The 25,564-nt window shown below is 47.2% G+C and overlaps 1 protein-coding gene across 1 annotated transcript in view; it reads left to right on the top strand.

Annotated features, from left to right (window-relative positions):
* Positions 1-3,387: 3,387 nt before the first annotated feature.
* Positions 3,388-25,564, top strand: part of SGPP1 (sphingosine-1-phosphate phosphatase 1) — a 35,724-nt gene continuing 13,547 nt past the window's right edge. Inside the window, exon 1 of the mRNA XM_083167192.1 lies at positions 3,388-4,178. Coding sequence (XP_083023318.1) covers positions 3,405-4,178 — 774 coding nt within the window. The 5' untranslated portion in view covers positions 3,388-3,404. The remainder of the gene's footprint in view (positions 4,179-25,564) is intronic.

Genomic DNA, 25,564 nt, shown 5'->3' with positions numbered 1-25,564 from the left:
AGGCATGGGTAATTTTGACATGGCCGATTTTGACTAATGTGTCCTACTATGGGGTGATTTTGGGGCATTTTCTAAGCGATTTAACTAGATCCCTTAGAAAATGCCCCTACATTGCTCCGTGTAGCCATAGCGATAGGTCCCAGATTATCTCCCACCAATCCCTGACCTTGCAAAACCTCTTAACCTATACTGTTCAATTTGAACCTTCACCTCTGTATTGTCCTATAATTTCCATGTGTCATGGCCTGACGGTGAGCTGGAGGCGGGCACGGCTACTGACCGCGTTGGTCACATCGGTCCCTGCGCCTTCTGGGTGTGCGGCTGATGGGGTCCGACAGGTGGACATCACAGGCGGCTTCCAGGGCTCTGGTGGGTCCATCAGCGGGTACAGCGCCTGCTCCCGGGACTGTGCGCCACCATCTTGGTCATGTCATGTGACTGGTGGCCAGGTTTTCTTATCCTCTCTGTCTGAAGTCTGAGCCCTATCCCTGCGGTGCAGGGGGATTAAAGATCAGCAGCAGGACTTCCTCTGGACTGGTGCAACTACTATGGGGTGTATTCAATGCCGCGGTGAGCGGCCAGCGAGGGGGTTAAACATCGAGGATTGCAGAAAACCAGCGATCCTCGCTGTTTAACCCCCGTGCCGGCCGCTCGCTCTATTCAATGTTCTGGGGAAATCCTCGCTGTCACAGGACGGCGAGAATTCCCCAAAACAGCAAGACCCACGGCTAATGCAGGAAACTCGCTGTATTTAGCCGCGAGTCTCGCTGGTTCAGGAGCCGCATACGCCAATTCCCCCTCACTCAAAAAATGGAGCGAGGGGAATTGGCGTATAAGGGGGCTGCGTTGAATACTGTCAGGGTGAGTGGTGACAGCGAGCAGGAAGCTCTGCTCACTGTCGCCACTCACCCACAGCATTGAATACCTGCCTATGTTGCAGGTTCATGTTGCTGCAAAAGCAAAAGTCTATTCTGTTCAGTCCAGCATGCTCCCAGAACCAGCCCAGTCTTATTCGGTCCTAGTCCAGTTCCAGCAAGGTTCCAGTCGTTTCCAGTACCACGATTCTCTGCCTGTGCCGGTCGCTGCTAGTTAGTATCCGTTCTGTTCCAGTCCAGCACTGGTCCAATTCCGATCTCCGGCCGGTCCTCTAGCCAGCTCCAGTCTTCTTTCTGCTAACGCCAGGTAGACGTAACCAGCTCCGGTCACCCGTGTCCCAGTGGTTCCCGGTTCTGTTCACCGCCAGACGGCTTTCAGTTCCTGTTCCTGGAGTCCTAGTTCCACCCTGATCTCTTTACTGTTAGTAGCTGTAAACAGGGAACAGCCTGAGTACTGCAACCTGTGGGTACAAGCAACACTGTCTCCACGCAGTGGCCCCACACAAGCTTGTACTTTTTTTTTTTTTTTTAAATACTTACAGCAATGTGGGTCCAGTATTTGTACCGGTGACAATATTATCAGCATTTCCATTTTACCACTACCTTTAATCTGATACATCCATGCAAGTTACCCAATACTTGCATCCTACTTCATAATGGGCCTGATTCTGGTTCACTCGCAAAAGCAAATTCTCTAAAGGACAAAACCATGTGCACTGCAGGGTGGGCAGATGTAACATGTGCAGAGAGCGTTAGATTTTGGGAGGTTCCCAAGCGGCTCACAGGCGACCGGCTGAGCATACACTGGTGCGAGAAATCGCAGTAGTGTATCATGCCCAGCTTAACTGTTTACATGTCACCTAACTCCTGGTTATGTCAAAGCTTTTTTTCCCCCTTTAATATTTAAAATGGTATTAACTGAATTCAGCATTTACATTTTCTAAGAACATTTGTTTGCACTGAACTAGAAGGAAAATGAACACAAAAATAAAGGTGCGTCTTTAGTGTTAATTACAGTTAAAACATAAACTGATAATTAACTGCCCTGCTATAATTACCAATAATTGGTCTGTTTCTACACCTGTATTCTTACGTTTGCTTTGAAGACATGGAAACAAAATGGATTTCTTTGAGCTGATGCCATGGGAACTATCCGTGGAGAAACAAAAGGTTTTCTACCCAATAAGGTAATTATACCATATTTCCCCATTCAGCTAATCCATGAACCAGGCCAAAACAAATTCACCCATAGGAACAATAAGATATCACATTGCTCCAAAGGCCCCAGTGCAAGAAGTAGGACAAGTTAAGGTGCATACACACAGGCCCTCACTCTGATTGGTTCGCTCCCCATTCGCACAGGGGAGCGATCTTGTGCAACTGTGCATGCACATAAACATCTATTCGCAAGTGCAACCTCTTATGGGGGCTTATGTGGGGTACACACCAGGACGGTATGGCCCAAAACAAGCCAATTTAGATACAATCTCAACTGATTGTATGTAAATCGGCCGTGTTTTGGGTCATTTCGCTGCCCTTTTGATGCAATCCCGATCCGATGCGCGGTCCCGCGGGTCGGTCGGTCTTTTCTGGGATCCTACCTGCTGCAGGTAGGATCTCAGAAACGACCATTGTAGCGGGTGGGGGGCGCGATCGGATTGCGATCACATTAGGGGCATTTTCGCGGCGGGTCGGCGGCTCCGTCAGCTCGTGAGCGGGTCGAACGTTCCTGTGTCGACCCGACAATTTTTCACACCCCCACCCCGGCCTTCTGGCTGGGGTCTCTTTAATTAGTATTTCTTTTCCCTTCTCACATTTGTCACTTTTCCATTAGTTTTGTCATTTCTTTTCCCTTCTCACATTTGTCACTTTTCCATTAGTTTTGTCATGTTTTTTCTGGGCTGTGTGTACGACCCTTATTGGCTACCCACTCCTCCTGTACCAAAGCTCTCTCCTTCGGGGGAGAGCTGCGGTCCCCGATGGAGACCCCGAGCCACAAGATGGAGGGAAGCTTATCGAGGGTATCTCCAAGCTTCGGCGCGGAGGACCCACCTGTCCTAACTCTTCCGGGGGTTGAGGGAAGAGGTTCTCTCTGAGCTTCGGCGAGGACCCACCGATCCCTATTTTCCCCTCTTCGGCCATTTGGCTGAGAGGGGTTAGGGGAGTAACGGGGCCTTTCTCCTTTGGAAGAGGGTCCATACATACGTACGCCCCCTATGCACAATTTAGGTCACTGCACTGGGTGTTGGGGCACCACTCAGCTCCACAATATTTATAAAAAAAAAATATGCTAGCGATATGGTTAACTATATTGACAGGTTCCTACAGCGTCACATTAGGAAGAAGTTGCACTGTTATATTAGTGTTACTGAGTGTTCTGGAGCAGTTTAGTTAATGCTATCCCGGGGGAAGCCATTATTATAATTATTTCTAGTGGGAATGTCCTGACTCCCACTAATAACAGCCCTCAGGCCAGGGTTGGAGAACAAGTGGGAAAAGCAGAAGCACACACTGAGGTAATAACGGGGGATGATGTGGAGGAGGCCTCCACGCCCCGTGTCACACGCAGCATCATCCACCCGTGACAGCGGCAGTCACATGACCTCCCCCCTCCCAGGCTGTGGCCAGCCCCGTCCCCTCAGCAGCGGCAGCGTGTCCCGTGCTGCTGGTAGTGACAGCAGCGGCCGTGATTGCGGGGGGATGCGGGACGCCATGGCGGCGGCGGGTTCCGGGCTGCAGCGGCTGGCGGACTACCTGCAGGACCCGGAGAAGGTGGCCCGCTTCCAGCAGCTGTGCGGGGTGCAGCAGAGCTCGCCCTCCCCCGGCTGCAGCACCACGCACCCGTCCGAGGCAGAGGACGGAGACGGAGTCCGGCGCCGCGCCAACCTTCACCCCAACGGGCTGGAGAACGGAGCCGCCGGCGAGGAGAAGAAGCGGCCGCGGCGCCGGAACTCCCTGACCGGGGAGGTGGGCCAGCAGTTCACCATCCGGAACCCGCTGCTCTATTACCTGTTCAGCTTCGGCACCGAGCTGGGGAACGAGCTCTTCTACATCTCCTTCTTCCCGTGCTGGATCTGGAACGTGGACGCGTCGGTGGGCCGGCGGCTGATCGTCATCTGGGTGTGGGTGATGTACCTGGGCCAGTGCGCTAAGGACCTGATCCGCTGGCCCCGGCCGCCCTCCCCGCCCGTGCTCAAGCTGGAGGTCTTCTACAACACGGAGTACGGCATGCCCTCCACACACGCCATGTCCGGCACCGCCATCCCCCTCTCCCTGCTGTTGCTCACGTGGGGACGCTGGCAGGTAATAATACCCTACTCAGGGGCTGATGAGAGGCAGACTGATGAGCCCCGGGGGTCATTGCTGCTGAGGGCAAGACTGAGAGTGTTCTGGGGTTCATTGCTGCTGAGGGGGTTCCGGGGTTCATTGCTGCTGAGGGGACCATGGGGTAATTGCTACTGATGGGCCCTGGGGAGGTCATTGCGGCTGAGGAGTAAACTTAGGGGGGTCAATGAGTCCTTGCTGCTGAGAGGCAGACTGAGGGGCCCAAGTGGGTCATCGCTACTGAGGGCAGACCTAGGGGCCCAGGGGATCCTTATCACTGAGGGGCCCCGGTGGTCATTGCTGCTGAGGGCAAGACTGAGAGTGTTCCGGGAGTCATTGCTGTTGAGGGGACCATGGGGTCATTGCTACTGATGGGCCCTGGGGAGGTCATTGCGGCTGAGGGGTAGACTTAGGGGGGTCCATGGGTCCTTGCTGCTGAGAGGCAGACTGAGGGGCGCAAGTGGGTCATCGCTACTGAGGGCAGACTTAGGGCCCAGGGGATCCTTATCACTGATGGACCCCGGGGGTTATTGCTGCTGAAGATGTTCCAGGGGTCATTGTTGCTGAAGGAACTATGGGGTCATTGCTACTGATGGGCCCCGGGGGGTCATTGCAGCTAAGGGGCAGATTTAGGGGGTACCAGGGGTCATTGTTGCTGAGAGGAGATTGAGAAGGTTCCAGGAGTCATTGCTGCTAAGGGGCCCAGTAGGTCACTTGCTGAGAGGCAGACTGAGGGGATTCGGGGGGCCCTTGCTGCTGAGGGGCCCAGATGGTCATTGGTGTTGAGAGGGCAACAAGGGGAAGGGGGGCACTTTGTCCAGTGAGTCATTATTGCTCTAGATCCAGAACTGCATTTTAGTGCAATAGCAGAAGGTTATTGAGACAAAAAGTTGTCAGATCTATTTGTGTGTAGGGCTTGCTGGGCATTGTAGTTTGCACATCTCTTATATATTTAGCCAGATCTGTCACTCAACCCCTGTGGAGAACGTTCCTGTGTAGAACAGTTTCACTTTCATGTGTCTGACGTTCCACCCCCTTGACATCACCTCCCCCCGCCCAGCCAGGGCTACAGTACACGCCCACCATCCACCATTACTCCACAGCCACCATCCACCATTACTCCTGCACATCCCTACCCTCTGCCAGGACCCCCGCGACCCCCCTCCCGCGATTCACGGGACCCCCCGCGACCCCCCCCTCCCGCGATTTGCGCGACCCCCCCCTCCCGCGATTCGCGGGCCCCCCTCCCGCGATTCGCGGGACCCCCCACTCCCGCGAATCGCGGGAGCCCCGCGACCCCCCCCCTCCCGCGAATCGCGGGACCCCCGCGACCCCCCCTCCCGCGAATCGCGGGACCCCCGCGACCCCCCTCCGGGAGCTGCATACTGTCCCCCACCCTCCTCCAGTTCTAGGGATGCCCATCGACCATCAATGATTTTCAAATAATCGATGGTTTATGGCCGATGTTGAATACTTTTGCCATCAATGTGGGAGGACACTGCCCTGCCTCCTGTTCTCCTGCCCCGTAACTTCCGCCAGTGGAAACCCGCTCACCCTGTGTTGCCCACATTCCCCTATCATGCTTTACCGCCCAGCCTCCTGCTCTCATGCACCCTAACTCCCACCCAGTCGGAGGAGACACTGACTCCTGTATTTCTGTGCTGCCACGCTGGACCCTCACCCACTGGCAGAAGCTGCACAGTGTCCACCACCCTCTTTAGTCCCCCGTATGCCCACACACCCCTATCACTACCCAGCTTCCTGCTCTCCTGAACCGTAACTTCCACCACTGGGTAATCGCTGACGCTGTGTTGCCCACATACCCCTATCATGCCTCATATCCCAGCCTCCTGCTCTCATGCACCCTAACTCCCACCCAGTAGGAGGAGACACTGACTCAGGGCCACCGTCCGGTACTCCTGTGCTGCCACGCTGGACCCTTACCCACTGCCAAAAGCTGCAATACAGGGCATCTTTCATACAATTCTAACCATATTTCTCACAATACAAATGTTCACAAATTAAGGGGCGTAGCCCCTTACGCCGGTGTGAAGAGCGCCCGTAGGGCGCGATGAATCACCTAGTATCTATATAAGTGGTGAAGCTGCAATGGCACCTATAGCCGGTTTGTTCCTAAATTGTCACATCTTTTGCGAACAGGTTGAGCAGATGTATTTGGTTGTTTTTTTTGTTGAGCGTTTCCATGATCTTCATCGGCAACATTTATAACAAGGGGCCATAGATTCCGCCCCACAGTACAGCCATGTGTTACCATGTGATTGTCTGTGTGTGATTATCCGTAGGCAGAATTTCCAGGATCTGCACCCATCAGATTGGAATTTGATCATACAACGTGGTTTATGGCCTGTCTATGTTATCGTTAAGAGTGAAGATAAATATGTCAATCTGAACACTTGGCTTAAAGTCTTAATTCTTGAACAAATGTTTTGGAGCAGCAGAAATGTCACCCTTTGCGTTCCTGTAAGAAGCAATGCTTCGAGGCATGGTGTTTGATTGTATGATAGATTACCCCAAGGTCCGAATTCTACCTTTTAAAATTCATGCTGGAATGAATTTTTAGTTCATATTTATTTATGTTTTTGACTGGCATATTTACAACACTAAATCCATCAGATTTTACGGTACTTGTGTAATATCTGGGCGCCCGATGCGATTGATTGTATGCCTTAACTGTATGCCTTGATTTTTCCATAGGATTCAACGTTAAATGGTCCTGTTCTTACCCCCACTATCCAAGTGGGTATGGAGTTGATTTTATATAGCGTGGCGAGCGCAGCGAGCCACCGAGCCCGAAGCGTGGAGAGTGGATGTGGATTACTTAAAATGTATTCCGCGTCCCCTCGCTGTGCTCGCCACGCTATATAAAATCAACTCCATGCCCACTTGGATAGTGGGGGTAAGAACAGGACCATTTAACGTTGAATCCTATGGAAAACTCGCGTCAATCGCATGCGATTTGGTCGCGATGCGATCAACGCCATTTTTCCGACCCGATCAAAAAATCGGGCGCCCACATATTACACAAGTACCGATTTTACTTGTGCCTCTGTTATACTTACATTTTGTTGTTGAGAATAATGGACCTTTTCAGGCTTCTAGTATTAAATATATATGGATAATAGAGAGAATGGTACTTGTTTCCTAGCAGGGCGCCCCGATTTCCTACATACGCTCAGTAGTTAATGTAGTTAATTTATTCACTGCACCCTGAGTGAAATCGCATCGCATGGCCCTTTTTTGTGGCGTGAGATGCGATCTCAGTAGTTCATATGGTAAAACACCTAAAATAGCACCACTCTCCACGTCACCCCGAAGCGTGGCGAGCCCTGCGAGGGGCGGCAGAACGCATCCTCCGACCTTTTCATACCCCCACTACCCACGTCAGCATGGAGTTGATTTTATATAGTGTGGCGAGCGTATGCAGATTACTTTACATTTATTCCGCGTCCCCTCGCGGGGCTTGCTGCGCTCACCACGCTTCGGGCTCGGTGGCTCGCTGCGTTTGCCACACTATGTAAAATCGACTCCACACCGACGTGTATAGTGGGGGTATGAAAAAAGGTCGGAGGATGCGTTCCGCTGCGCTCGCCACGCTTTAGGGTGACGTGGAGAGTGGTGCTGTTTTAGGTGTTTTACCATATGAACTACTGAGATCTCATCTGCGATACGATTTCTCTCAGGGTGCAGTCAATAAATTAACTACTGAGATCACATCGCACACATCCCAAGGCACAAAAAGCCATGCCATGCGATGTGCGATGCGATTTCTCTACGCAGAATAGCCCACTAAGCAAATAGCTTAGTGGGCGCCCTGCTAAGTATCAAGATAATTATTTAATTCCTATAGTTGAGTGCACTGTTGTGCAAGTTTGTTCTTGTTGAAGTCTTTTCCATTTCCACTTACTGTTGCAGTTTATTTTGATTGTCAGTAATTTAGTGGTGATAAGATGTGGGTCCACTGACCTTTGTCATGTGATTCACTCATTGTTTCTAAGGATTTATGCTTGTACAGTATAAGTAGCTTCGTATGCAAGATTTTTTTTTGATCTACAGTATTAAACATCCATTTAAGATTGCAGCTGTATCTGTAGCCCAGTGTATAGGAGATCTTTACCAGGTGGCACCTTATACCCCTTTTACACCAAAAACCCTAGTCCGACCCTGGTCTTTGAACGCTGGAGTTTCCAGGGTCTGACCCTGCTTTATACTGCATTTACACAGCACTTCGACCTGGGTCTGCACCATTTACACTGAACCTGGGTCAGCCCTGCCTTTCCTTGTTGATATATATATATATATATATATATATATATATATATATATATATATATATACTAGGTGATTCATCGCGCCCTACGGGCGCTCTTCACACCGTCGTAAGGGGCTGCGCCCCCTTAATTTGTGAACGTTTGTATATGAGAAATATGGTTAGAATTGTATGAAAGATGCCCTGTATTGCAACTTAGGTGTCCGCGAATCGCGGGAGGGGGGGTCGCGGAGAGTGCCGCGAATTGCAGGAGGGGGGGTTGTGGGGGGGGTGGATGCTGCGAATCGCGGGAGGGGAGGGATTGCAGAGAATCGCGGGAGGGGGGTCGCGGGGTGGGTTGCCGCAAATCGCGGGAGGGGGGTTACGGGGGCGGGGGTTGCGGCGAATCATGGTAGGGGGGGTCGCGGGGGGTGTGCCGTGAATCACGGGAGGGGGGGTCACGGGGTGGGGTGCCGAGAATCGCGGGGGTGTGTGTGTGTGCCGTGAATCGCGGGAGTGGGGGTTGCGGGGGGGGGGGGTGGGGGGGGTGTGACGCGAATCGCCACAAGAAAAAAATCAACACAGAAAGGTCAACACATGTAAATGTTGACATAAGTGTGGCACTTCATTGGTGTCCATGTCGACACATGAGAATGAATATGAAAACATTCAAAAAATGAAAAAAAAAAACTTCAAAAACTCATGTCAACCTTTTTCATTGTCGACCATAGCCGTGCCAGTGTTTTGCATGTGCCATTTAATCCTGGGGCTGCCGCGAATCGCGAGGGGTGCCGCGATTTGCGGGAGGGGGGGTTTGCGGGGGGTGGGTCCCGCGAATCGCGGGAGAGCGGGGTTCATGGGGGTCCCGGTGGGGGGTTGCCGCGAATTGCGGGAGGTGGGGGGTCACGGGAGGTGCCGCGAATCGCGGGAGGGGGGGTTGCGGGGGTGTGTGACGCGAATCGCCACAAGACAAAATCAACACAGAAAGGTCAACACATGTAAATGTTGACATAAGTGTGCCACTTCATTGGTGTCCATGTCGACACATGACAATGAATATGAAAAAATTAAAAAAATTAAAAATAAATCTTCAAAAACTCATGTCAACCTTTTTCATTGTCGACCATAGCCATGTCAGTGTTTTGCATGTGCCATTTAATCCTGGGGCTGCTGCGAATTGCGGGGGGGGGGGGGGTGCCGCGAATCGCGGGAGGGGGGTCGCAGGGGGGGTGCCGCCAATCGTGCAAAGGGGGGTCGCGGGGGGGGGGGGTTCTTTTTGCCGCGAATCGCGGGAGGGAGGTCGCGGGGGGGGGGGTGTTTTTTCCGCGAATCGGGGGGGGGGGTCACGGGGGAGGGTTTGCCGCGATTCGCGGGAGGGGGGGGGTCGCGGGGTGGTCGTTATGCCGCGAATTGCGGGAGGGGTCGTGGGGGGGTTCTTTTTGCAGCGAATCGCGGGAGGGGGGGTCGCGGGGGTGTTTTTGCTGCGAATCGCGGTAGGGGTGGTCGCGGGGGAGCGGGTGTTTTTGCCGCGAATCGTGGGAGGGGGGGGGCGCGCGGGGGGGAGGTTTTGCCACAAATCGCGGGAGGGGGGCGCTCACCTGGTGGCTGTGGAGTATTAGTGCTGGGCAACATGGGAAGGCAGTGGGTGTCTGGCACTGTCTGTGGGCTCACTGGGCTGGTTCTCTGTCACATACCTCCCAACATGACCCTCTCCAGGAGGGACACAATGCTCTGTTTCTAGACTTCCCCTTAATGTATGATTGCCATCACCTGTTTTAAACAGGTTAATTTCTCAGAAAGGTGTTCAGCACAGATGAAGGCAATCACACATTAAGAGGAAAGTCCAGGAACAGAGCGTTATAGACACAGACACCCACTTTGAGTGACAGATGTAGCCAAATATATAGGAGATATATATATATATATATATATATATATATATATATATATATATATATATATATATCTCTATATATATCTCTATATATATATATATATATATCTCTATATATATATATATATATATATATATATATATATATATATCTCTATATATATATATAGACTAGGTGATTCATCGCGCCCTACGGGCGCTCTTCACACCGTCGTAAGGGGCTGCGCCCCCTTAATTTGTGAACGTTTGTATATGAGAAATATGGTTAGAATTGTATGAAAGATGCCCTGTATTGCAACTTAGGTGTCCGCGAATCGCGGGAGGGGGGGTCGCGGAGAGTGCCGCGAATTGCAGGAGGGGGGGTTGTGGGGGGGGTGGATGCTGCGAATCGCGGGAGGGGAGGGATTGCAGAGAATCGCGGGAGGGGGGTCGCGGGGTGGGTTGCCGCAAATCGCGGGAGGGGGGTTACGGGGGCGGGGGTTGCGGCGAATCATGGTAGGGGGGGTCGCGGGGGGTGTGCCGTGAATCACGGGAGGGGGGGTCACGGGGTGGGGTGCCGAGAATCGCGGGGGTGTGTGTGTGTGCCGTGAATCGCGGGAGTGGGGGTTGCGGGGGGGGGGGGTGGGGGGGGTGTGACGCGAATCGCCACAAGAAAAAAATCAACACAGAAAGGGCAACACATGTAAATGTTGACATAAGTGTGGCACTTCATTGGTGTCCATGTCGACACATGAGAATGAATATGAAAACATTCAAAAAATGAAAAAAAAAAACTTCAAAAACTCATGTCAACCTTTTTCATTGTCGACCATAGCCGTGCCAGTGTTTTGCATGTGCCATTTAATCCTGGGGCTGCCGCGAATCGCGAGGGGTGCCGCGATTTGCGGGAGGGGGGGTTTGCGGGGGGTGGGTCCCGCGAATCGCGGGAGAGCGGGGTTCATGGGGGTCCCGGTGGGGGGTTGCCGCGAATTGCGGGAGGTGGGGGGTCACGGGAGGTGCCGCGAATCGCGGGAGGGGGGGTTGCGGGGGTGTGTGACGCGAATCGCCACAAGACAAAATCAACACAGAAAGGTCAACACATGTAAATGTTGACATAAGTGTGCCACTTCATTGGTGTCCATGTCGACACATGACAATGAATATGAAAAAATTAAAAAAATTAAAAATAAATCTTCAAAAACTCATGTCAACCTTTTTCATTGTCGACCATAGCCATGTCAGTGTTTTGCATGTGCCATTTAATCCTGGGGCTGCTGCGAATTGCGGGGGGGGGGGGTGCCGCGAATCGCGGGAGGGGGGTCGCAGGGGGGGTGCCGCCAATCGTGCAAAGGGGGGTCGCGGGGGGGGGGGTTCTTTTTGCCGCGAATCGCGGGAGGGAGGTCGCGGGGGGGGGGTGTTTTTTCCGCGAATCGGGGGGGGGGGTCACGGGGGAGGGTTTGCCGCGATTCGCGGGAGGGGGGGGTCGCGGGGTGGTCGTTATGCCGCGAATTGCGGGAGGGGTCGTGGGGGGGTTCTTTTTGCAGCGAATCGCGGGAGGGGGGGTCGCGGGGGTGTTTTTGCTGCGAATCGCGGTAGGGGTGGTCGCGGGGGAGCGGGTGTTTTTGCCGCGAATCGTGGGAGGGGGGGGGCGCGCGGGGGGGGAGGTTTTGCCACAAATCGCGGGAGGGGGGCGCTCACCTGGTGGCTGTGGAGTATTAGTGCTGGGCAACATGGGAAGGCAGTGGGTGTCTGGCACTGTCTGTGGGCTCACTGGGCTGGTTCTCTGTCACATACCTCCCAACATGACCCTCTCCAGGAGGGACACAATGCTCTGTTTCTAGACTTCCCCTTAATGTATGATTGCCATCACCTGTTTTAAACAGGTTAATTTCTCAGAAAGGTGTTCAGCACAGATGAAGGCAATCACACATTAAGAGGAAAGTCCAGGAACAGAGCGTTATAGACACAGACACCCACTTTGAGTGACAGATGTAGCCAAATATATAGGAGATATAGATCTATATAGATATATATATATATATATATATATATCTATATAGATCTATCTATATAGCTTGCAGGGGGTAGAGGGGGGAAGCTGTCCCCGGGTGCTGTGAGGGTAGAGGGGGGAAGCTGTCCCCGGGTGCTGTGAGGAGGAGGGGGGTCCCTGAAGCTGCTGAGGGGAGAGGGGGTACCTGTCAGCTATGATTGCCGGCGCTGCCGCTGCTGTATCTCCCCCCCGGCGGCAGGTCCTTGCGGCGGATGGACAGTCAGTGTCGGCGGTCCTGTCAGCTATGATTGCCGGCGCTGCCGCTGCTGTATCTCCCCCCGGCGGCCGGTCCTTGCGGCGGATGGACAGTCAGTGTCGGCGGTCCCTCTGGCGCAGGGGAAATAGTACTATTTCCCCTGCGCCAGAGGGACCGCCGACACTGACTGTCCATCCGCCGCAAGGACCGGCCGCCGGGGGGAGATACAGCAGTGGCAGCGCCGTGTCAGGCTGGCCGCTGACAGGTACCCCATCTCGCCTCAGTAGCCGCAGGGACCCCCCTCTTCCCGCAGCACCTGGGGACAGCTTCCCCAGCGCTGCATGCTGTGGACCCGCTGCGGGTGCCTGGACCCGCAGCGGGACCATTTACACCGCCATTTACACGGGTCCCATCCGGGTTCTACCCAGGTCAGGACCTGGGTAGAGGACCCGTGTAAATGGACACGGATACCCCCCATTTACACCGCCGAGGATCCGGGTCTGACCCGCCGCTGACCCGGATTTTTCGGCGGTGTAAAAGGGGTATTAGTGTAAAGTGCTAACTTGTTGTCCTTAAAACTCTGAACTTCATAAAATTAACAAAACCAACAAGAAAGCCATGACCTGCATCCAATTAGCCACGCTAAGTATTCTCCCGAACAAAGGGGCTGGTAACGCAATTTATGATCGATTTGCATTATCAGCCTATTCAATAAGCAGATAATGTAGTGAGGCATAATCCTCAATAAGTGTCGATTTGGGGCTAATTGGATAACTTTGGCGAATCTATTCGCAGTGGTAAATTAGTGCAGCTAATTGAATACCTGCCTAAATAATATATTCCTCACTGTTTAGAAGCGGTCTTCTTTGATACTTGTGCCATATACAGTAGTAATGTGGTCCAGGGCAGCTGACACAGGGGCATTGGAGAATGCTTTATTTAAGGCCTGTAAAGGTCCATACACACTGGGTGATTTTGCCTAGCGTTTATGGTGACCGATGATAGGGAAAATCGCTGGGCTGAAAAACTGAGCGTTTTTTTTACCTGTTTTAGTGATTTTTTTGCAGGGGTCGGGTAACACCAGCAGATGAGCGGCGGGGCTTGCTATGACGCGGGAGCGTGCATCAGCACTCACTGCTCATTGCTGCCCTGTATACACTGGATGGCTTTCAAGCAGAAAGCAGCTCAAACAAGTAAACTGTGCTGCTTTTACCTCAAAGTTACCCAGTGTGTATAGGCCTTAAGGCTCCCTCACAGTTGTTTAGGATGGGGGTTCTTAACTCCAGTTCTCAAGTAGCTCCTACAGGTCGCAGTAGTGTACATTGATTTTATAATGCAAAGGTGAATTAATCTATATTCTAGGGTCAATATTTATTCCACCTGCTACAAAAGATAGAAATCTTGAAAACATGACCCGTTGAGAACCAATATTCTAGGAGTTCATACATCAAAGATGTGTTTTTACAAGGTCACTCAGAACCCTATTCCACTAGCTTGAATACCTCATGTGCTACATTTGGAGTACAAAATTCAATTCATAATCTGCTGTCCGTATAGAATGGAAAAACACTTATTCATGTTCTGACCTTAATACTACCTGTCCCAAATGTTGTGCACTTGATTGTGACTTTTGTCACTTGATATGGGATTGACTGAGCGTGAACACTACAGACTTTATAGAGGTATATGTTTTGTTTCATTGGCATGTTTATTAAGCCTGGTGAAGTGATAAAAGGCTTGGTTTGAAAATGACGGGAGGTGATCGACTGCTACGTTATCACTGGAAACTTTATCACTTCAACCCCCCAACCCCCCCTGTCTTCATTAATTCGGACTTTCAAGCTTTATCAGATGTACTTTTCCTGTCTAACTGAAAATAACAAAGTGGCAGATTTATAAGCCTGGTGAATGATAAGAGTCTGGTGATAATGCAGCAGCCAATCAGTGCCTAACTGTCAACGTCACAAGTTTGCCGTGGCAAATGACAGTTAGGAACGGTTTGGCCGCTGCGTTATCACCAGCCACTTTATCACTAAGCCAGACTTAATAAATCTGCCCCAAAGTTCGCAAGAAAGGCTCTAGCAAAGTTTTGCCATTGGTCTGTCAGTCTCTGGAAAGATCCAGAGACTTTCTTTAGATAATAATGACATATTCACATAGGAGTATAAGGTTATGGATGCAGATCGCACTTTGAGCTCCAGTGCTAAGGTTCCGGGCACAAGTTTGTCTGTATGTGACCCAGGGCAGTGGTTCTTGAAAGCTGTCCTCAAGGAGCAATAACCGGTCCTGGTTTTAAGAATATCAACGGCAACACAGATGGTTAAACCATATTCATTCACTGCGGTACTAATTATCACCTGTGACAAAGCAGGGATATACTTAAAACCAAGACCACTTCTGCTCCTTAAGGACCGAATTTAGGGACCACTGAGCTAGGTTATTACCTGGCACTACTGACACTTTCTTGTAAAGCAAGAAGAGAAAAAGGATGTCACTTTGTGATGCACCGAAAAAAAGAAGAAATTTTTATTAATAAATAACCTTTATTTAATATTTCTTAAAACTTTTGGCAAAAATATAAAAGACACAATACACACAATAGACATAGACAAAAGTAAAAAAGGATAAAGATATCCTTGACTCCGTGGTGTCCCACTTCACAATATTTATATATGTTCAAGTATCGGTACTTCAATATGTATTTGGTGCATTCACTGTTTCCACAATGGTAACTGGATAATATTTATTTTCCAGTTTTCCAAAATATTAGCGGTATCACTTTAGGTACCTATAAGGTTCACAACAATTTATATATCAATTTAGTCTGTGGCGTGAGGGTAACCTAAAAGTATGTGGTCTCACCCAACAGACTGATATACTTAGAACCTATGCAAATGAGCTTGTTAGTGGCAAAAGTATGCACAAGTAGGTATAAATGCCAGAGATAACAAAAGGCTGTGTTGCCACTACGGTACCAAAGACGGTACTAAAGTGAGCGGTACTTTTAGTACTTTAAGTCCGGTCTGTGTGCCGGAGCAGCGGGATTTGTAGTGAGCGATCGAGACACGCTATGTCCGCTCTCGTCACTCCAGCTGAAAATAATACAGCCGGTTTGCACTACACTGCACGTGGGGAACTGAATCAGTCTGTAGGACTGTCAGCCCATGTGCTAGGCATCAGATCTGCGGTGCGCACCGCGTCTGCCTGCCGGATAGGTGCTCGAATGCACGCCGCTGTGAGTGCCGCTAATAGGAAAAAAACAGATCAAAATGCATTCATGGGGGGAAAAGGAAGTGGGAACACACTGCGGAGTGTACGGTCGGCGTACGCTTCGCCAGTAAGCTTCGTCAGGACCACCTGAGTGTTTGTCTGGAAGCCCTTTAAGTACCTGCCCTATAATGCATATTCATGAACCTCATTATCGTTAACTCTATCACCTGGAAGTCAATTGGCCAGGGGAGAGTTTTGTCAGTTCTACAGCTGATCAATGTTGTAATGTGGGACTTCTGTGTTATCATTTTAGATTTATTTACACATCCTTTTGGAGGAGACGAGTTTTTTCTCTTTTTAAGGGAATTTGTATATATTTGTATACCTTTTTAATAATGGAATTATATTCTTAGTATGATACTAGAGTTCAAAATGTAGTTTAAATTTGGCCTATTTTAAATGATGGAAAATATGGTGAACCAACACAGTGTCATGATCGGCCACCGTGTCGACTACAGTTAAATAGTCATGCATGTAATGAATTTTTATTTTATTAAACCAAAACATCCAGTACCAGAAGTCATCGGGATAATATATAATTGTTCCTGAATTGAATCATTTTTAAAACGGTTACCACTTTATTGGTTATAGTAGGCATTATAGAACATAGAATCTCATATTGTGCATACAAAGAGGTCCACACATTCCATTCCATATGCCTATATAGTACTCCAAGGATTATGTCGATGGTGTCAGTGTGGTGCTGCGACAAGTTTACAATGACATATCCATTAGTTCCATGTTTTGGTCGACACGTCGACTTATAAAGATTTAATTATTGAACATAGATCTGGTGGATCTGATAGTGTTATGGTCTGACATTATTGTACTTCTTTTCTCTATAGTTAGAATTGTGACCAGCACGGTAATTCTGACACAATTAACCTGTGTCATAATTTGAAAACCTTGAAAAATTTCAAAAAACTTACCAAAAAATAAAAAATGAGTTGGAAGGTATTGAGAGGGAAGTGGTCAGTCGGAAGAAAAACAAACTCCAGAGGGATCTCCATGATTTTCAATCTAATAAAATTTACAGATGGAATACTAACAGTAGGAGACAACCTATAAACAACATGGGTGGGTACACCACTTCGGATATGGACTCATCTGATAGCGAACAATCAGATATATCCCATCAGACAAGACCTAGACGGGATTTTTTAGGGGTCAGTCCCAGGGATCTCAGAGAGAACCTGGGACACGACATAGGAGGATCAGGAGGGGTAAGAAGGCCCAAAAGGGGGCCAAGAGACTGGAGAGAGGATCGCAAGGACACGAGACGATACAAGAAATAGTACCTAGTGATACCTTGCGAATCATTAATCTCACAGAACATGTTCTTGATGAGGCCAAAACATCGGTCCTCAACAAAGGCCTAAGCTTTTCCCCTACCAAATCCCTTGACCGATTTGAATATCAAAAAGACCTAAACCTCTATGTGAGGAAATTACTATTAAAGAAATTCTTTACAAAAAAGAAATCGGACTGTGCAACTAACACACAATTCCCTATAATTACCCAGGATGACCCGTCACAACCACACATAGATAAAATCTTTGACAAGTGTGATATGGGTATCCTGGATATACTAGAGAGTCTGTCTGATGATAATTCCAGTGACATGAGTGATATTAACATCACACCAGATCCTAGTACATCAGTACTAAGAAAGAAATCTGTCTTCCTACCAGATATCTCCATTTGCCCACAAGCAAAAGTATTTCTTGAAATGGTCACTAAGGATCTTGACCAAATTGAATGTAATAAACGACACTTGAGGTTTGAAGACAATCTAAGCCTCTCAGAAAGAGCAGCATTAAAAGAAATCAAAGAATGGGATGACACCATTGTCAAACCCTCAGATAAAGGGGGGAATGTGGTACTCTGGTCAAGAACTAAATATACAACCGAACTTGACCGTCAACTGAAGGACAAAAAATGTTATAAAAAACTAACATTTAATCCAACTGAAAATTACCTTGAGAATTACCAGAAAATGCTACAGCAAGCAAGGGACAATGGAGTTATTACTAAGACACAATATGAATTCCTAATGGTTAAGCATGTTAAGATTCCCACTTTGTATCTACTCCCCAAAGTGCATAAGGATGAGATCAACCCCCCTGGAAGACCCATAGTGTCTGGCATAGGAGGGTTGACAGAAAAAGCTAGTCAATTTGTAGACCATCACTTGAGGAGATTTGTCACCACCCTCCCCTCCTATGTTAGAGACACTATGGACGTCCTTAACAAAATACAGGACATCACCCTCAATACAGGTACCTGGCTCATCACCTGTGATGTGGAGAGCCTGTATACCAGCATCATTCACAAATATGGTATACAGGCGGCGGAATACTTTCTCAGTATGGAGAAAGATGAACCCATCCACCACTTCATCATTAAACTCCTACAATTCGTCCTGACCAAAAATTATTTCGTCTGTGAGGACCAGTTCTACCTCCAGGTACAGGGGACCGCTATGGGGAGCACGTGTGCTCCGACGTACGCGAACCTGTACCTGGGATGGTGGGAACGTGAGAGGGTCTTCACGGAAGACCATGAAATGTATACTCAACACATATTGGTTTGGTTGAGATACATAGACGATTTGCTGATTATTTGGGAGGGCGACATATGTCTATTTAAGAGATTTATATACATGCTGAATAAGAATGATTTAAACCTCACTCTCACTTATCATATGAGCCAGAAGGAGGTGGAGTATCTGGATCTCCGTATCATCATTGCACCAGACGGATCAATAATAACAGATATGTTCCGTAAAAAGACCTCCACTAACTCTCTTTTACACAGAGAAAGTGCCCACTTCCCACCTGTAATTAAGGGACTCCCCAAAGGAGAATATCTGCGAACCAGACGTAACTGCTCTCTGGACCAAACATATAATGAAAGAGCAGACGAACTGGATTCCAGACTTATCAACAGGGGATATAGCAAAAGATCGATTAACAAAGCCAGAAAAGAAGCACAGAAACTCAAGAGAGAACAACTTCTCATTCCCAGAGACAAACCATCAGAGCAGACTGAGAAGATACGCTTCATAGGCACATTCTGTAAGGAGTGGCGTCAAATACAAGGAGTACTTAATAAACATCTCGACATTCTTAAAACGGATGATGATCTAAAAGAAATCTTGGGAGACCGGATAGATATTAGTTGGAGGCGTAGTAACAATTTGAGGGACATATTGGTCCACAGCCACCTCGAGAAAACCGTCACACCAAAGATTAACAAAAAGGGCTCATTCAAGTGTGGCACCTGTAGAGTTTGCGCTTACATGGTGCCACATGAGATGTACACCGACAAATTTGGCAAGCTCCGGAAGATACAGGAGTATATCACCTGCGATACGGCAGGGGTGATTTATAATCTCGAGTGCCCCTGTGGCAAACTTTACATTGGCAAGACGCGAAGGCCACTCAAAAAGAGGATATCTGAGCATCTACTCAGTATCAAAAATGCAAAAAGGGATAAACAACAATTCAAAACATTGACCCCAGTAGCCAAACATTTCCTGAATTACCACCATGGCAGCCCAATGGGCCTTAAGATATATGGGATGGAAAAGATCACTTTGAACATCCGTAAGGGAGACTGGGATAGGGAACTCCTGAGACACGAAACTAGATTAATTTTCTTGATGGGATCAATGTCTCCAGCAGGCCTTAATGAAGAGAATAACTACACTGTCTTCCTGTGACATTCTTGAAATATCATCATTTATATCTCATTCTGATTATGATCTGTGAAATAATATTCCACTTAGCACTTATAGCAAGCACTAAATGATTTCTCCATTTGTTTTTTATTCCCCTTTTTTCTTCATATTTTTGTCTCTTTAGAACCTGTTTTTTATATGTATTATCACTCTCCCACGACACAAATATATGTGGTTATTCCTCAATAACACCGCCTCATCATCCTCTTCACTTTTACATACATTTTCAATGTGGGAATTTGTCTCCTCCCACACAAAATTTAGCTTCACTTCCACATTACTTTTAAACACCTATAAATAGGCGCTCGTCATATTTTGGATATTCAATATATGATTGTACTTAAACACAACTTCCTATCAAACACCCATCACCATTTATATTTGGGTCACGCATGGCCCGCCCCCACTGTGTTGCATCAAAGGGATGTGTGTCTAAATATATCATACATGCCCCGAGATGCACTCCGGTGTGTGCGGACTATGCCTGTCCTAAACAGCAATACACCTTTGAATTTTTTTCAAATTAGCACCTCACACCATATAATATTACTATTTTCTGCTGTCATTACAACCTTACTCCCACTATATTCTATCATCCATATTATCTCAACCCTCCCCGTCACTGAACACTGTGAATTCACAATGCGTCATGAAAAATATAGTCGACACCATACAAGATTATGACACAGGTTAATTGTGTCAGAATTACCGTGCTGGTCACAATTCTAACTATAGAGAAAAGAAGTACAATAATGTCAGACCATAACACTATCAGATCCACCAGATCTATGTTCAATAATTAAATCTTTATAAGTCGACGTGTCGACCAAAACATGGAACTAATGGATATGTCATTGTAAACTTGTCGCAGCACCACACTGACACCATCGACATAATCCTTGGAGTACTATATAGGCATATGGAATGGAATGTGTGGACCTCTTTGTATGCACAATATGAGATTCTATGTTCTATAATGCCTACTATAACCAATAAAGTGGTAACTGTTTTAAAAATGATTCAATTCAGGAACAATTATATATTATCCCGATGACTTCTGGTACTGGATGTTTTGATTTAATAAAATAAAAATTCATTACATGCATGACTATTTAACTGTAGTCGACACGGTGGCCGATCATGACACTGTGTTGGTTCACCATATTTTCCATCATTTAAAATAGGCCAAATTTAAACTACATTTTGAACTCTAGTATCATACTAAGAATATAATTCCATTATTAAAAAGGTATACAAATATATACAAATTCCCTTAAAAAGAGAAAAAACTCGTCTCCTCCAAAAGGATGTGTAAATAAATCTAAAATGATAACACAGAAGTCCCACATTACAACATTGATCAGCTGTAGAACTGACAAAACTCTCCCCTGGCCAATTGACTTCCAGGTGATAGAGTTAACGATAATGAGGTTCATGAATATGCATGATAGGGCAGGTACTTAAAGGGCTTCCAGACAAACACTCAGGTGGTCCTGACGAAGCTTACTGGCGAAGCGTACGCCGACCGTACACTCCGCAGTGTGTTCCCACTTCCTTTTCCCCCCATGAATGCATTTTGATCTGTTTTTTTCCTATTAGCGGCACTCACAGCGGCGTGCATTCGAGCACCTATCCGGCAGGCAGACGCGGTGCGCACCGCAGATCTGATGCCTAGCACATGGGCTGACAGTCCTACAGACTGATTCAGTTCCCCACGTGCAGTGTAGTGCAAACCGGCTGTATTATTTTCAGCTGGAGTGACGAGAGCGGACATAGCGTGTCTCGATCGCTCACTACAAATCCCGCTGCTCCGGCACACAGACCGGACTTAAAGTACTAAAAGTACCGCTCACTTTAGTACCGTCTTTGGTACCGTAGTGGCAACACAGCCTTTTGTTATCTCTGGCATTTATACCTACTTGTGCATACTTTTGCCACTAACAAGCTCATTTGCATAGGTTCTAAGTATATCAGTCTGTTGGGTGAGACCACATACTTTTAGGTTACCCTCACGCCACAGACTAAATTGATATATAAATTGTTGTGAACCTTATAGGTACCTAAAGTGATACCGCTAATATTTGGAAAACTGGAAAATAAATATTATCCAGTTACCATTGTGGAAACAGTGAATGCACCAAATACATATTGAAGTACCGATACTTGAACATATATAAATATTGTGAAGTGGGACACCACGGAGTCAAGGATATCTTTATCCTTTTTTACTTTTGTCTATGTCTATTGTGTGTATTGTGTCTTTTATATTTTTGCCAAAAGTTTTAAGAAATATTAAATAAAGGTTATTTATTAATAAAAATTTCTTCTTTTTTTCGGTGCATCACAAAGTGACATCCTTTTTCTCTTCTTGCTTTACAAGAAAGTGTCAGTTTTGTCTTAAACCTATGTCCCGTGATAGCACACCCTCAATATAAATATTTATGAATACAACATCAGTATTTTTTGGGGGGTCAATCGATATCAATTTAATGTAAATTTTTCCTGTGCGATTAACCCTGTCCTTCTTTTGCTATTACCTGGCACTGTTTTGGTAAATTGTTTTATAGTCCACATTGAACCTAACTGAACCATCTTTCCTGGAAGATACTGGCTAAACTCAAGGCCTTTAGGATTTCCTAAATGCCTTCAATGTTCTGGGGCATACACACAGGGCAATTACACCCCAGATGGCTTAGAAATGAAGCAGGGATTGCTCTGTGTGTATGACCCCCGGCGATGCATGGTCCTGCGCTTCGCAAATATCTAGTCATCGACCGTGTTCTCTCTATTGAGAACATGGGCAGTGACAGATCGCTCAGCACTGTGTGCTGAGCAGTCTGTCACAAGATCGCTCAGCACACTGCTCCTGTCTCCCTGTGTGAATGGGGGATAAGACTATTTATTTTACCAGGTTCTTCTTAAGTATATGAGGCATTTGGTAATATGGTTCATGCAAGGCTCGCAACCAGTACATAATGGTTGGCAAAACTATTAACCACAGGCTAATTGTATAGGGTTTGCTATTGGGGGCAATCATGGCATCAGTAGCTCCTTTTGTAGATGTGAGCTTGCTTTCTCTTGGTTGTTCCCCCATTACTTCTAAGCAACATTTCCAGCTGGAAGTTCAGACCGGCTGCTCTCCCACTGGAGGCAACTTGTATACAGCAAATGTCCCTTTCCTAAAGTGTGTCCATAGGGGAACTCTGCTGGGATGCTGTGACCATTTGGGTAGAGTCCTGCAGCATCTCATCTATGAGCACCTCTGAGTTTTTTGAGCTAGGGGGAATCGGCGTATGCGGCTGCAGAAGCAGCGAGGCTCGCGGCTAAATACAGCGGGTTTGCTGCATTAGCCGCGGGTCTCGCTGTTTGGGGGAATCCTCGCCGTTCTGTGACAGCGAGGATTCCCCCGGAAAGTTGAATTGGGCGAGGGGGCTAAACAGCGAGGATCGCTGGTTTTCTGCTATCCTCACTGTTTAACCCCCTCGCCGGCCACGGCGAGCGGCATTGAATACTACCCAATATACGGTTGCAAATATATCAATTCTAACAACTGCAATCGCATTGTTGGGCAATTCTAATGATCAAACTTGGACAATCACATTCCTGAAAGTGATTACACATTTTGATCACTCATGTACCACACACAGAATAAGAACTGAAATGTTAGACCATAGCACATATACACATTGCTTGTGTTTGTGCATGTTAGGAAAGACCTGCTGATAACTGGACGGTTCACACAAGGTTAATGTATGAAAAATCTGTAGCTGTCATTGTAAGCTACCAGTACAGAGGTACATGTAAATGTGACAGCTAATAATGTATGTTTTCAGAGTGCTTGATATTTATAGGTGTAGTTTATAAATAGGGTCTTGGAATGTGCCAAATACTATTTTAAACCTCTCTTGAATTGGCTTCACTTGATGTGCTCGGTGACTTCCTTGTGTTGCTACTGCACGGATGATTTGGACGAACCAAACGTTTTTGTGATACGGTCACTAGGTCGACATAACGGAAGGTTGGCAACTGCTTAGGTCGACATGGGGTTTTTCACGTTTTTTGGGGGGGAATCGACATGTGCTGACAGGCAGTATTTCATGCCCTACCATCCACTAGGGCATGGTGGGAGAATAAAATAGCTACGTTTCAGTGACCTTTTGAATGTTGACCTTTCCCATGTTAACCCAATGCTTATGTCGACCTAATGACCCTGTTGACCTAGTTGCTGTCTATCCAATGATCCATACCCACGTTTGAGTGTGGATCATTTGGTCCACTAGGTCGACATGAGGTTTTTCCGGGTTTTTTTTACCCAGATGTCGACATGGACACTGAAACGTAGCACCCCGTCCACTCGCATGATGCCTTGATACACTGGGTGCACTATTCTCCCTCCACACCCTAGTGGATGGTAGGGCATGAAATACCGCCTGTCGGCACATGTCGGCTCAAAAAACAGTGAAAAACCCCCATGTTGACCTTTTGACTGTCGGCCTTGCTCATGTCGACCTAATGACCTGTCGACCTTTCAACATGTTGACCTAATGACTGTTGACCAACTTGCTGTAGATCAAATGACCGTTTCCCCCACGTTTTCTCAGCTTAGTGAGGTTAGCAGATTACTTTATTTGACACTTCCTACTTCTCTAATTTATTTTGGGGTTCAGAATTCAACAATAGCTAAGTAAAGGAAAGCTGAGAGGTTGAAATAAAAATGATTGTGTTCACTCCAGCACCTTGCAATTTTAATTTTGAAGAGCAAAACTGTATACATAATGGACCGTATTCAAATATCATATCGCTCCTGATCTCCCGTCTAAAGCGACGAAAGATTGTGGGGTGATACACATTTTTATTTTTTTGCGCTCATTAAGGTATAGCCAGGCTTAGCGGATAAAAGCGGGCAAACTAATGGGCAGGCTGCAAAAAGTCTCATTTGAGCACTCAAAAGGGACATCGCATAGTACAAAACCGAGCCGCAGAAAACGGAGCGTGTATGGGCTCCTTTTGATTTATCTCTTGTTAAAGCTTAACAAATCTGCCCCAATGTATCTCTACAGTAGCTTTAAACTTACCTCCAAAACACTGAGAAATCCTGAGCTGAAAATACTATGCAACTTTACACTTTTTTTTTCGCAAGCAGTCTGGATCTGACCAGGCTTGCCCATTCCATCTGTTTGTTTTTTAGTCTGTTCTCGTCAGCCTTACTTGTCCAAACACAACTCGGTATGTAAATGAGAACTGTGAACTGAGCTTTGGAAACTCGTGGTGAACTGCCCATGTATTCTTTGAAATGTTCATAGCTTGACGGTAATTCTTAAGTCAAAAAAATAAATAAAAAGGAACATATAATGCAAACCACGGCGGTTTGCAAACACCCCTTTAAATAAATTAAATTCCTTGTACCCCATATTAGTTGGGGATTGATATCTCCACTAGTATTGAATTGGTTACATAATGGCGTTTTCCTTCCCAGTTCTGATTGTGTAACATCATCTTGTTGTTGGTGTTTTCAGTCTTGTAAACCTGATGATTCACAGGAAACCTCAGTTTTTGGTTACACTGCTTGTTCCTCTTTCTGCTTTTGTTCCTCCATATCTAAAACTGCTAACATTGCTTAATACAAATATGCTGAAAACTATTTTTCACTTCCTTGCCTACGAAATGAAACATAATTGAGCTGCAAAATCTTGAGATCAGAATATTAAAATATTCACTTTCTTAGAAACTGTCATATATCCTTACAAAGAAATAAGGATCAAATATGGTTTGAGGTAACATGTTTAAAAAAGGTGCAGACTGGATGGGCCAAGTGTTTTTTATCTGCCATCAAATTCTATGTTTCTATAGGCCAGGGCTTGACAAATTTTTGTAAAATCTACGAGCCAGGAAGAAAGTGTAGGAGCCAGACAATCTAAAAATAGGGGAAGTGCACCTAAATTTTAAAGCACATAAAATATTATGCTT

The sequence above is a fragment of the Crinia signifera genome, chromosome 12 (genome assembly GCF_055691185.1).
Source record: "Crinia signifera chromosome 12, ASM5569118v1, whole genome shotgun sequence".
Lineage (NCBI taxonomy): Eukaryota > Metazoa > Chordata > Amphibia > Anura > Myobatrachidae > Crinia > Crinia signifera.
This window is presented reverse-complemented; position numbering and strand designations above follow the sequence as displayed.